The sequence below is a fragment of the Pezoporus flaviventris genome, unplaced genomic scaffold, assembly GCF_033815535.1.
Source record: "Pezoporus flaviventris isolate CSIRO_AGI_PZ_B2104156 unplaced genomic scaffold, CSIRO_AGI_Pfla_v1 ptg000026l, whole genome shotgun sequence".
In the NCBI taxonomy this organism is placed as follows: Eukaryota; Metazoa; Chordata; class Aves; order Psittaciformes; family Psittacidae; genus Pezoporus; species Pezoporus flaviventris.
This window is the reverse complement of record NW_026892574.1, coordinates 1,038,079-1,050,856: the sequence shown is the minus strand read 5'-3', so window position 1 is coordinate 1,050,856 and position 12,778 is coordinate 1,038,079. Positions and strand designations below refer to the sequence as shown.

The following is a 12,778-nucleotide window of genomic DNA, read 5'->3' as shown; positions in this document are numbered from 1 at the left end:
AGCTGTGCCAAAGCAGCCTTAATCTCTTTTCAGGGACCTGGCTTGGACAGTGCTCTGACACATGTCCATTCCTATGGCAATGTCTGTTTCCTCTCCACTGGGAGCTGAGGGGAGTCTCAGGCTCAGGAGGCTTCAAGCCACCTTTGCGGCACTCTGGGCTGATCCAGCCACAGATGTGTGCAGCAGGAGCCAGAGCTGGAGTAGACCTGCCTTTAGGAAGAGGTGGTAAAGCTTCTCTGCTCCTCAGGCAGTCCAGGGTCCGTGTGTATCAGTGACTGCCTCTTGCCTCGGCCAGCCCCAGATGCCAGCACCAGCCTGTTTGAGCCCCTAGTTCTGAGCAGTAAATGCAGACACAGAAAACAGTAACTGGACCAGGGGGCAGGATATCTGTTGGGGTTGGAACTAGATGATCTTTAAGGTCCCTTCCAACCCAAACCATTCTAAGATCCTATTATCTCAGTTAAAGCCCTCTCATCTTTGGAACTTGAGCATCTGATCAAACTACAAAGCTCTGGGAACAGTTTCTAAAAGCAGAGCTCTTCTCTCAAAGCGACTGCAGACGTGTTTCACGTTTGTCTCTCAGGGCCTTGCTGGCAACTGTGCGTGTCTTGCAAGTACAAAGGGTTTCTTCCTAACTGTCTGCCCTCCAGCTGCAGCCTGAATTCACAGACCTGAGCTCTGCTCTTTGCATCAACCTCTGAGCAGAGGCTTTGATAGAGGAGCTGAGTGTGCAGCAGCACCTGTGAGCTGCATCCCGACAGTGCGCACAAAGGTATATCCAGGGAGGTCACTAGGTAGGGTTCTCGTGCATGAGCTGGAGCTGAGCCCAGCTTCTGCCCTCCAGCATTCTCTTAGAGAGGCACTCACACATGGTGCATCTGTGCTCTTGCTTGCAATAGTGCCTTCATTGCCTCAGGTGGAGCCTGCCAGAGGGACGCAGCAGCACTGGAGGCTGATGGGACAAAGAGCTGTTTAAGCACGCTGTTGTCACTGTCCATCTAACGAGTGAGAAAGCAGAAACAAAACAGAGCAAAGAGCTGCAGAAGCCATTTCTTGGGTGGAGGTAGAAGAGCTTCTAAAGGCAAGGCTGACTACACCTGTAGTGTCTAGGTGAGAAGAAGGCAATGTACAAAAGGTAGAAATGCATTGTTTGTCCGTATACTCCTGCTTCCCTAAGCAAACAATGATGTTGCTTTCCCAGCCATGCTTTTCTCATCTATTTATTCTGTGGTAAGAGTTACTGACAGAAGAGGATGGCCAGCCAGGCTCCTCAGCCCCTCTCATCTTCTTGAGCCCTCCCTGCTGTGCAGGAAGGAAAGGAAGGCCAAGAGCTGGGGAGACCGCAGGTGCTATTTTCAAGCGGATCAGCAGACTGGGAGCTGACCTCGGCTCCTTGGCTAAGGTTTACCTCACATGCAGCAAGAGCAATGACCCCACCTCTCTTATTGTGCCTGGGATTCAGCTGCCAGCTGAGCCATGGTCAAGGTCTCTTCCTTCCTCTTCCTGCTTTGGAATGGGGGGGGATGTAAAGGCTCAGAGTCAGGCTGCCACCTTCCCTGGCAGACACACCAAAGGAGAAACCTAAAGCAGAAGCATGGAAAGTCATTGGTTTCCTATGTACCCTCAACAGCTTATGATCTTGGTTATTTCTTAGAGCAGTCAAGTCAGATCAGAGCTCATTCCAGCCACAGCAGGCACCAAGTTGAGCTTGGGGATGGGAAAGACTGGCAAGTCTGCTGATACAAACTTCCAGTAGGCAAACCAGTGCTCAGGATCCAGCAATACCCAGGTTTGGGTGACTCGTCCTGTAGGAAACAGTGAGCCTCATGTAGGACCAGAGGTTGAGGGCTCTGAAATGGGGTCAGGCCATCTCCCCAGATGGCAGCTATTCAGTCATTGATGAGGAACAAACTCTTGAGGAGTTTGTGTTTGAGACAAATTCACCTCTTAAAGATTTTGTACCCCAATACTTGCTCTTTCAAGCATCCTGATATAAGGCTCTCTTTGCAGTGCATTTGGGTCTCAGAATTAGGTTTGGTATCTGATGGTACAGGAGCTCCAAATGAAGCTTCACGCTTGAATGGGGCATTTTATAACTCAGCACCAGCACTTCATTTCCCACCTCCTTCCTCCTCAGGCAAAGGAGGCCTACAAAGAGAGGAGTTCAGAGAGCTGAAGACATGGGGAGTTCAGATGAAACTGGCCAACAGGGGGGGCAAAGGTAGATGCAGGCGCTGACATGCTCAGCTCCTTTGGCAGCCAGCCTCAGAAAGCTGAGGAACAGGCCATGAAAGATAATGTCAAGGTTTATAAAGCATAGTTATGCTTCTAAACATGTGCTCTGTCCCAGACTCTTCCAGCTGATAAAAACAATAGCAAGCTGTCATGACTGATTCTCTTTCACCTTTTCAGCCTTACAGGTAGAGGAGAATCCATAGCAACATAGGGGAAGAAAGAGGAGACAAGTTTTCATTCTTGTCCATGGAAAAATAGCCTGTTGGATTATCATCTGGAAACTGTGGAAAGTGCCAACATGAGCAACGAGAGGCCCATGAACCCTGGCTCATCTACCCTGACTGAGGGCCTGAAGAGAAAGAGGGGAAGACCAAAGAAGCAGCCACAGGTGAGGGCACATCATCCTAAGAGGCTGCCTGAGGATGCTATATCATCAGCCTGGTAGGATTTGTAGGAGAAGCAGCTTGCTAGCAAAGAGAAGGGAAGCTGAGGTGTTTTGTGGTACATGTTATTGCTGTTCAGGAAAGAAGCAGTGCGCCCTGGGGCATCTCAGCCCCTGGCTTCAGAGCTGCTTCTAATGTGTCAAGGCCAGGAAATGGGATGAGAGGAGCTAGCCAGATCTTTCTTGCAGTCTGGAGGCTTTCATGTGTCATCACCCTCTGTTCCTGCACCAGGCGTTAGGTACAGCAGAGAAGGCCAGCACCCTTTCTCTCCTATTCCAGGCACAATGGTCAGAGTCTGGGAACTTGTTTCCCCAGCCCACAAGACAAAGGGGTAGGGTTATTGCTGGCCATCTTCTAGTGCTGGAAAAGCAGAAGCAACCAGGTATTTAGTGGTCTGGGTGGGTGCTGTTACTGGTTTAAGACAGTCTAACACTCATTAAAATGAGAAGCTCTGAGTCATTCCAGGGATCATCCTGCTGAAATGATTTTTTTTCCTCCTATCCCAGGAGGGGGCTGTAGGACCATTGCCAGTGAAGAAACCACGAGGAAGGCCAAAAGGAAGCAAGAAAGTGACTACTGTATCTGGACAAATAGTAAGAGTAAACGGCTCATTTTCTTTAATGGGGGACAGCGAAGCTGGCTGTCCCTTCTTTGGAGCATTGTTAGAGGTACAAGCAGGGAGGTTCCTCTTAGCTTAAATAGAGGCAGTGAAGTTGCACCTAATTCAGCTCAGCTTTAATTGCCACTGTGGACAAACCAGTTATTGTGGGGTTTGTGAGTCGTAGCTCACCTCCCAGCCTTCCTGTGTTGCCACTGCCTGTTCAGCAGCTTCCTTCTAGCATTTCTCCTCCACTGCTGCCAAATAATCACAACCAGCGTAGCCTGGCAGGCGCTTCCTCCTCAACTGCCCTCTGTCCCCAGCTTTTGTGTTTTCTGCTGCTGTCTGGCAAGGACTTGACACAAATGTCCCCTTGGCCAGGTTCAGTGTGTTTATTAGTCACCGTTCCCAGTAAATATGAGAGCTGAAAATAGGGTTTTTTCTCCCTTTGCTTTTAATAAAGGTAGAACCTTCTGCTGGGAAAAGGCCAAGAGGGAGGCCCCGCAAGTGGGTGAGTACAGGGTTTAGTCCTTTTCTTCTTCTCCAGTCACAGGTCCTATAGGGACTTTCAGTTGTGTTTGCTCTTCTCAGGCTGGCCTGGAAACCTAGCACATCAGAGAAGCTCTGAGTGCCTTTCTAGTGTCCCTCAGATTCAGTTCCTGAAGTACCGTGAGAGCCCAAGAGAGCTTCTGTACTTAGCTAAAGGTATATTAGTCTTCCACAGCTCTTTCCCAGGCTTGGAATGTCAGACTGGAGATTCCATCCTTTCTTGGACAGAGGGGTTGTCTTCCCAGGGCTCTTGAAAGACTGAAGTGATAGCTTAGCGTGTCAGCTTGTCTCAAAAGGAGAAACTTAAAATCAAGGAAAGAAATTTGTTGAGATGAAACTTTGAGTCCTGCCAGCAGGAGGCTCTTTCATGCAGCAGACAAAGGCTTAGTAAGAATCAATAAATGAAGATGGAACACTTCAGGCGTGAAAAAGATTAAAGCTTTTAATCAATAAGGATATTCAGTCCTGTGAACAATTCATGTCCTGTTCTCCGTTATTAGGAGTGATTAAAAAACCCCCCAACAGCCACAAACCATTATTTGGTGTGTATCTGTGACCACAAAACGTTCCAGACCAAACCCAAGCTGTGCACTTGCTGCAGGCATCTACAGGTTTGTTCTATAGCTGCAGTGCCACAGGAGTGCTTGTGATGAGACACCGGTCCAGCAGGGATAGAGCAGTCTGAGAGGGCTACGCAGGAGACTTAGAAGGAAATCTTCACCAGGGAGGATGTTCTAGGATGTGGGAGAGATTCAAAGGCTTCTCTGAAGCGGCAGTGACCTTGGCATACAACTACTTATTGGGTAGTGGTGGAGGGAATCTGCCTGCAAACTCAGGGCAGAACTGAACCTCCCAGAGGAGATCTCCTCCATAAACCTGTCCAATTGCTGTTTCATTTGAAATCCAGATAAGAAGGTCACAATCTAGCTCAGCACCTAGCTTTTACCAAAGGCCATTGCTTTTCCTAAGCATATTTAAGTACACTGCGTAAGGAAATCCGGTATGCTACTAGTACTTAAAGCAACCAGCTTTGCAAGTTGAGATCATCAAGCTCTGTGGAAAAGCACTGGAAGCAGAAATAGCTGTGTCTTGGAGACCAAAATATCTTACCAGTGAGTTCTGCTGGTGTTGTTCATGGGCTGACAAATCTCAAAGTGAAGCAGGAGGGCCTACAAGGGCAGGAATAAAGGACGGTGTTCAGGAAAGCCAAAAGAAGTACATCCTATATAAAGCTGAGGATCCTATGCAGAACAAAGCTGAGAGAGGGTTTCAGAGCAAAGGACAGTTTACAGAGCACCTGCTGGTAGGGCTGTTTTATGGTTAAACTGACAATAACAGTGACAGAAGAGATGGCTTCAGCCCTGCCTTGTAGCTGTTTGGTGTGCTTGACACAGCTGCAGAGAGAGACCCCCCTTCCCTACTGGGGACAGGCTCCTGCAGTGGGAAAGGAAATAGGGGCAGCCAGGCAGTGCTGAGAACATGCTCTCTGACATCTTTTGGGGCACAAACGCCCATGGGGGTGCTGTCAGAAGCTAACATCTGAAATCAAGCCAGCTGGGATAGTTTTCTGTCCTATATTCTCTTTTTGGTGGTGGTGGTGGTAAAGTGCAATTTGAAAAATGTTTTCCATGGAAGTTATTTTTCTGTTACAATAATCTGATTAAAACACTTTCTTATAAATTCAGCTGGTGCTTTCTCGAGACATTTATGGCACACAGAAAGCAGCAAGGCAATGGTTTGGAGCATCCTGATAGCTCCCAGGATCTACTAACAGTGATACCAAATGTCTGGTGCCCCTCAGCTGTGTGTGTACCTCTACTGCTGCTTTTTACTTGTTTAGAATCATTTAGGTTGGAAGGGCCCACTGGAGATCCTGGAGTTCAAACCACGGCTCAATGCAGGCCTAACTGGATAAGGGTGCTCAGGGATTTGCCCAGTCTATAAACACCTATGGAATGCTAGGAATACTTTATAGCCATCTTATCTATAGCAAGCTACAAGTGAGGCTGGAAAAGACTCTTTGGCCATCCTCTTTTGTAAGAGGTCATAGTAGCTGCAGTTCTAGGGTTAGGCTTGGGGTTTGTGGTTAAAGTAATTCAGTTGTGTGCCAGAGCTGGAAGTTGGGGTGTTTGTTACTATAAAACAATGAGCTGCAGGGTCATTTGTAAGAAAAGCTTAAAGAAATCTTTGCTTCACGCCAATTTATTGAGTTGAAACCTCTTTGTACCCCGGCTGCTTTTTCTTTACGGCTCATTCTCACTTGGGTTAGTGAGGCATGCGCATGTATCAGTTCAAAATGAACTTAACGGCTGAGGAGTGGTTTGGGGTAAAACCAGAGCAGCAGAAACAGAACAGGCATTTGGTTTTGATTGTTGATGGGCAGCGTTTAGTTGTTCAGGGCAGGAAAATACCCTGAACTGTAGGAAGTGTTCTCAAGGGTGAAAATCTTTCTCCACGGCTGCGTAATGAGGAGGTGTTTCCACAAGCATGGGGCTGTTTGAGACTGGTATGATGGATTCTGACAGCATCCAGAGATGCTCACGACTGTGTGTGGACACACTGGCGCTTGCTCTTGCCTGTGGTTGGGTATAGGAAGCGGTGGCAAATGGACATGCTCTCAGGGCTGTGCCGGCCTATTTAAGTAACATTGATCAAAGGTTTTTTTGCTTTCCATCTACTTTGTGTCTTTGCAATTTTGTCTTTTGATATCTAATTTTATCTGGGGGTGGGGGCGGTGGGGTGTATTTGTTTTCTGTGTTTTCCTTCGTAGCCTCAACCAGTGGCCAAAGGAGGAGCGTCTCGGGAAGGAAATCCTCAGGGAAGCAGTGACTTGAATTCGAACTCGGCGCCAGCCACACAAGGTCTGTAGTTAGATTGTTACACAAGGCTAAACTGTGCAGCCGTGCTCCTGGCAAACCACGCTCTAGCAAACCTTTAGCACTGGCTGCAGTCATTCTGGTAACTTTTACAAACACAAGAGAATTTGGAAGGCTTCCAGGCACATTCTAACAGGAGGGGTAGCACATTCCTTCCATCTAATTCAGTTGTGGCTACTTCAACGGAAGTGGAGGCAGAAAAGAGGGATGGGAAGAGTATCTACATCTTTCCAGGAAGTCTTGCATCTGAGGTTCTGGTCACTCTTATAGGTAAGGTGCAGCAAAATTGTCTGGCTGTGTTATGTAGAAAGTGAAAATAGTCTCTCCTGAATGTCTGAACCTTACCTGAGTTAAACAAATTACAATCCCTTGACATGTGGAACATCCTAGTATTCTGGATTAACTCCAGCATGCCTCCCTGATAGTCTTGTTCTCTTCTTCCTGGCTTGTACTCAGGGCAGTGCTCTCTGCGCTAGCATCCACTCACTAACATCAGAAGCACTGGCAAGTTTCTATACAGGGCTGCAAAGTTACCTAAGCTGCTTTGAGATGAGTTGGTCAGATAACTTAGCATAGAATCATAGAATGGTTTGGGTTGGAAGGGACCTTAACATCATCTACTTCCAACCCCCTGCCATGGGCAGGGACAAGTCACACTAGATCATGTCCAACCTGGCCTTCAACACTGCAGGGCTGGAGTTGTGGAAACTTAGAGCTGTACCATCCAGAGCCCCAGCCTCACTAGACCCCTAGGAAAGTGCAAATCCAAGTCCAGCCCATCCATTCAGGGCTTTTTCTGTGGCAGATGCCAGGAAACTTGCGTGCAGCTGAGTCCTGCCTTTAGTGGGCATCAGAGGAAGCTATTCATTATATCCTTTCCCTTGAGGCGGAAGGGGCCAGCAACCGAGGAGAGGCAGATGTTGCCTTGTTCTGCCATGCAGAACAGCTGCTCCCTCATCCCGTGGCCGTTAGCACTGTTGAGCGTGGTGTGTGAAGCGAGCTAACTGACACGGAGCACCCAAACCCAACCTCAGGTTCTTAGAAAGTCCCTGGAAAAGCCACATGATGCAATGCCAGAGCAGTTAACCTCAGCTGCTCAACTCGGCTTCCTCTCAGGCTTCTGCTCCCGTATCACTTCCTGCCACTGAGTTGTGAGATGACATCGGCACAGCCGCAGGCTCACGGGTGATGAGCTCACCTCCGGCCTTGTCCCTGCCTTTCAGTACTGCTCTTGAGCATCACCCAAAACCACAGCCCATGTGGGGACTTTCTTCTTCCTTTCAGTTTGAGTGGGGCTGAGAGCGGTGACATGAGGAATATGTTTCCCTCCTGTTGCAGTGAGGTAGAACCAGATGTGACAGGATGAGCGGATGCTGCGGTCAGTGGGAGACAGCAGTGAGGCACACGATACTGCAGCCCAAACCACTGTGTGTCTGCACGCTTAGTGCTAGGGATGGAGCCGGGGGGTACTGCTGGGGAAGGTGTGCACTTCTGTAAGGAAAGAACACAGCCAGGACATCGGGGGGATAAGCATGTACAGACTGAAACCTGGCAATCCTCTGGAAGACTTCATAACAGTTGTTATTTGCTCAGGAGCTTGAGGTGGAGTGAGTGATAATCCTGTCTTAGAAACTTCAGACTAAAAAGGGAAAGGGGAAACTTAGTGTTCTGACTTACTGGAAACTACAGAGCCTGTGGCTTGTTTGCAAGGTATTACATGCCTGCAAGCTTTTGTGCCACCCGTGCAGGAGGCTGCTGCTCTGACATTTGTTAGCAAGAGTCTGTAATTATATATTAATCTTTTGCTATAGGCACAGACAGAGCTTTTGGTCATCGTGGGGTTTGCTAATTTGATTTTTCCTTTCAGGTGAGGATTTTTGAGGTGCTGTGCTAGAGCTAGGGCATGGGAGGATATACAGACGCTTGCTTGTTCTGAAGCTTGTAAGCTGTACAGCCTTGAGAAAGAGTTCTGCCCTGGGTTGTGTGTCTGCAACATTAGGAAAGAATTGCTGAAATCAACCCTGACTGACTCCCTGCTTCCCCATCAGTGTGTTATGGGGAACACGAAGACACAGGAAGAGCTGAACTGGAAATATGCAAGACTTGCCTGCCATGGGGCAGAGAGCTGCTCTAAAGCTGGCTGATGTTTTCCCATGGCCCTTACCTAGGGAGCCTGCCCTGGTTTTCCCAAGGCACTGATTATGGTGACTCTAGGTTATCCAGGAGCAGGCAGGGCTTTGTTAACAGTTCAGGCTTTACTGGGTTGCTACCTGCAGATGCTGCCAATCACAACTCAGTTATTACAGTTTCTGTTTATCTGGGCAAAGGAGCATGTGTCTTCTCTCCCATGAGCCCCACTGCTGAATGATTGATGAAGCTGATTCCGTACGTCCTAAGCCACAAAAGCAGCCTTGGTTTCTTTCAGTAACTTTGCTTGGCTAAGGAAGTATGGGTGTGAGAGGGGAAGAGTCTGCTTTAGGGCAAAGTCTCCAAGCCTCAGCCTAAAGCCAGAAGCAGCCTCAGGATCATGCTCCTTTCTGTGTTCCTTTCCTTCTCAAGTACTTTGAGTGATGGAGCAGCTGCAACCTCCTTTGTCTCACTTTGTTCCCTCTGGGTCCCCTCCCAGTGGCCACCTCAGCTTTCCTGCAAGCAAAGGGCCAGCTGCAGATCAGAGCAAGCCTGTGTAGCCAGAAATGACCCCCACTCGCTGTTTTCAGACCCCTGTGCATCTGCTTCCCTGATGTTTATGACATTGGGCACTCCTGGTACTTTGGTGGATTGAGAGTTCCACTTAGGAATACATAACTGCTCACAGCAGATGCTTGTGTAGCAGGGGCCCGGAGTGTAACTTCTGGGCTCTGAATAGTAGCCTCATGTTGAGGCCTTCTGCCAGGGAAGCCATCCTGTCAGGTTTTAGCCTGGAGCTGGTACAAGAACAGGAATGTTGTTGAGATCTTTGGTTGTTTGGGAGCGGGTCCCTGCCACTTTTTAACCTTGCCAGTGGCTCACTAATGGGGCATTTGGGCAGGTAGGCTCCTGGAGCTGGAGCTCTAACCTTCTCTCTCCCATGATCTTTCCTTTTAGGCATCGCTGGAAAAGATGGTTCCAGGCCCGGCAAAACTACTGATCTTAGGAGATTTCTGGGTACCATCCCTGCCACAGATCAGTAGTATTCCACCTGTTCACGCCTTGCTAAAGCCAGAGGACTGGGAAGCAAACACGAGTTTTAATGTCGTATTTCAGATTCTTCCTTTGTGATAACTTTGGCCAAGCTTTCTCTCCTGTTGTCTGCTGCCTTACCTCAGACATCCAAGCAGGGACTCAGGGGAAGAAATGGCAAATGCCTTGTTGGAGAGATGCCTTTCACAGTTTGTAGTGTATCTTTTGTAGGCGTATTAATCTTTCTTAAAAACACTTGGATAACATGGTGCCTTACCCTGCTATGGACAGCAAGAGTTGAACAGAAACATGGCACTGACTCAGTAATGCAGATACAGTAATGGAAATCTGTTTACACAGCTAATTGTTGAACTTCTATATCATTGATGGTGCAGTCCCAAGAGCTAAGTTTTACACAGCTGTGTATAGAGTTTGCATCTGAAAGACAGTATTTTTGGTCCTTTCTTTACTATATTTGAAAGAAAAAGCTTCATGGCATTTCCAGCTTGCTTAATGCTGTTGCTGTGGTGGTCAGTATGCTGACCACTTGCATGCTTTAGAGGAAAGTTCCCACCCTCATGTCTTGGGGAGTGATCCTAAAATGCTTATCCCAGCATTATCAACTCAGGCCCATCTCCTATAATTAGTTCTCAGCCTGGTGGCACTCCCCCTGAATGTGAGAGCAGCGCTAAGTGCACAGTGCTGTCAAGCTGAGTCACAGCCACTGGATTTCACCCCTCCAAAGGCACATCTCTAAGGAGCCAGCTACCCAAGGGTGGTTTTCTTGCAGAGCCTGGGGATTCAGTTTAAATTAGTTGTATCTTCAGTCCATAAGGTACGTGTGTGGGGTCCTCTAGTGTTGCAGTTATGCAAATAAAAGCTTGCTGATAACGGTTGAGTTTTGGGAGACAGCAGCAGCCAGTGGTGTGAGGTTGTAACTGCCTGCTCTCAGTCTCACACTGTGTGCAGATTTGTGCTTTCGGTGTCAGAGCTCGCCTTGTTACATCCTGAGGGATTGAGGATATTTCCAATATCCAGTTGCAAACAGTGAAATCCCAGTGGTATTTCCCACCTTGGATGTTCCATCTGTGATGTTCTGCCTGCCTATTACAGGGACAAAGCGGGTATTTCAGTTATATTTGACAAGATGTAAAATTGGCTAGCTTTACAGTGTTAAATATTTCAACAGAACATAATTGGCTTTAAATTTATGGCAGTGCCTAGCAGAAACCCATGAAATGGCAGCTTATATTGAGTCATTTATTATCCTTTCATCAAAGGTCTGGTCCCTTAGCAGGTATTTATGTAACACAAGAAAACGTATGCAGATTTCAGAGGAAGGGCTCATTGGAGACAGATGATAAGAGGAAAAAAAAAAGGTTGTTTTCCTTCTAGGTCTTTTTTTAGGTTGCCCAGTTTAGCAGTGCTGAGAATCCCAACCCTGTTCATTCTCTGTCCAGTTTGTCCTGGCAGTAGTTTCTTGTGTATGGAGTTTGGTGGTCTCGGGAGAAAACAGCATCACAGATAACCTTTGTGCCTCCTCTACCATGTAGCAGGGAAATCAAGGGTTGAATGGATTAGGTCCCAGGGACTGACCTAAATCTTAAGCCATAGGATGAGGTGTGCTGCCAGGTATGGGAAGAGTCTGACGCCCCTGCTCCTGCTGGGTGGATAAATCCAGGCGGGACATCATGCACACACATCTGTAACTGGTGATGGTTCCATGAGAAGATGCAAGTGGTGCTCCTCTGAATTCAGCTTATGGAGCTGCTCTTCCTCAGGGGACACACAAGCTCAGCAGCAGTTCATGTCTGCATTCAGAGGCCACCCCAGTGGCAGACCAAGCTATTTTACCAACTTCTTTACCTAATTCTTCAGGTGAATTGGCAGGTTTAGTACCCTACTTGCAAGGCTTGCAAGGCCCATTTCATTAACCCCTCTTACCTGAGAGTAATAGCTGTTACAGTGTAAGACTGGAACTTCAGCTTCTCCTAAATGGATTAGGAATTGCATCTGTAGGAGACTCAAGCTTTTCTTAGTACACCAGTCAGAGCTTTCTCAGCTGGTGGCATGGAGTAGGGACGAAAACTGCCTCAGCTACATAGTAAATCCATTTGCTGCGGGTCAGCTCTACGCTCTGGGACATGCCTACGAAGTACTTAAAAATTAAAATCTATGGTCTTTGCTACCTCTAAATGCTCTTTGGGGAAGCCACAGTAGACAACGTCTCCATAAAAATGTAAGTGCTCAAGGAGAACAAGCAGAATTCCACACTATTAGGAGCTACTCTGTGTGCAGCTGAAATCCCAGTTCATAACTTCAGCTTCCATGTTTATGCAGACTTGGAATGAAAGTCAATGCCTGCTAAAGATGGGCGGAATACCAGCCAACTGCAGAGAGCTAGGATCTCACATTGGAGTGCCTGGATTTTCTTTTTTGAAAGGATAAAACACTCTTTACGTCCCATATAGTGAGTTACCTTCTCTGTGTAGCCAAATCCTACCTCTAAGCACATGCATTCCAAGTGTTTTTAAGCCCGGACAGTTTTGGTCTGACTCAGTCAAAAATAAGAGGTTGTTTCAGTTGGAGTCTCATAAATGGTTTTGGTGAAGGCATAAAGCATGTTGGCAAATGAGCCTTGGAGTTTGTTTCTAATAAAGGTATAAAAGGTAGCACCTCAGGCTCCTGCTCTTCCTCCTCCTGTGCCACAGCCTCAGCACACACGCGTGTCACCAGCCAAGGTGAGTTTCTCTTCATCTGAATTGGTGGTTTAGGGATTCTAAACTGGTCATTCAGGAACACCCACAGATCTATGTGCAAACAAGGAATAATGAACATGAGGAAAACAGACAGGCCCTTAAACCCAAATGCGAGTACCTAATTCCATCCTCTTGTATGGCTTATAGTACCTCGTAACT

The 12,778-nt window shown here is 47.6% G+C and overlaps 1 protein-coding gene across 4 annotated transcripts in view; it reads left to right on the top strand.

Moving 5' to 3' along the window:
- The window catches only part of LOC133271856 (high mobility group protein HMGI-C-like), a 61,542-nt gene extending 51,304 nt beyond the window's left edge, over window positions 1-10,238 (top strand). For 3 of the 4 annotated variants that reach the window (XM_061458302.1, XM_061458303.1, XM_061458301.1), the window contains exons 2-6: window positions 2,413-2,623; window positions 3,185-3,271; window positions 3,740-3,787; window positions 6,596-6,686; window positions 9,786-10,238. In XM_061458302.1, the coding sequence (XP_061314286.1) occupies window positions 2,534-2,623; window positions 3,185-3,271; window positions 3,740-3,787; window positions 6,596-6,686; window positions 9,786-9,871 (402 nt within the window). In that variant the 5' untranslated portion in view covers window positions 2,413-2,533 and the 3' untranslated portion in view covers window positions 9,872-10,238. The remainder of the gene's footprint in view (window positions 1-2,412; window positions 2,624-3,184; window positions 3,272-3,739; window positions 3,788-6,595; window positions 6,687-9,785) is intronic. The other variant, XM_061458305.1, reaches the window with a different exon arrangement.
- Window positions 10,239-12,778: the final 2,540 nt, after the last annotated feature.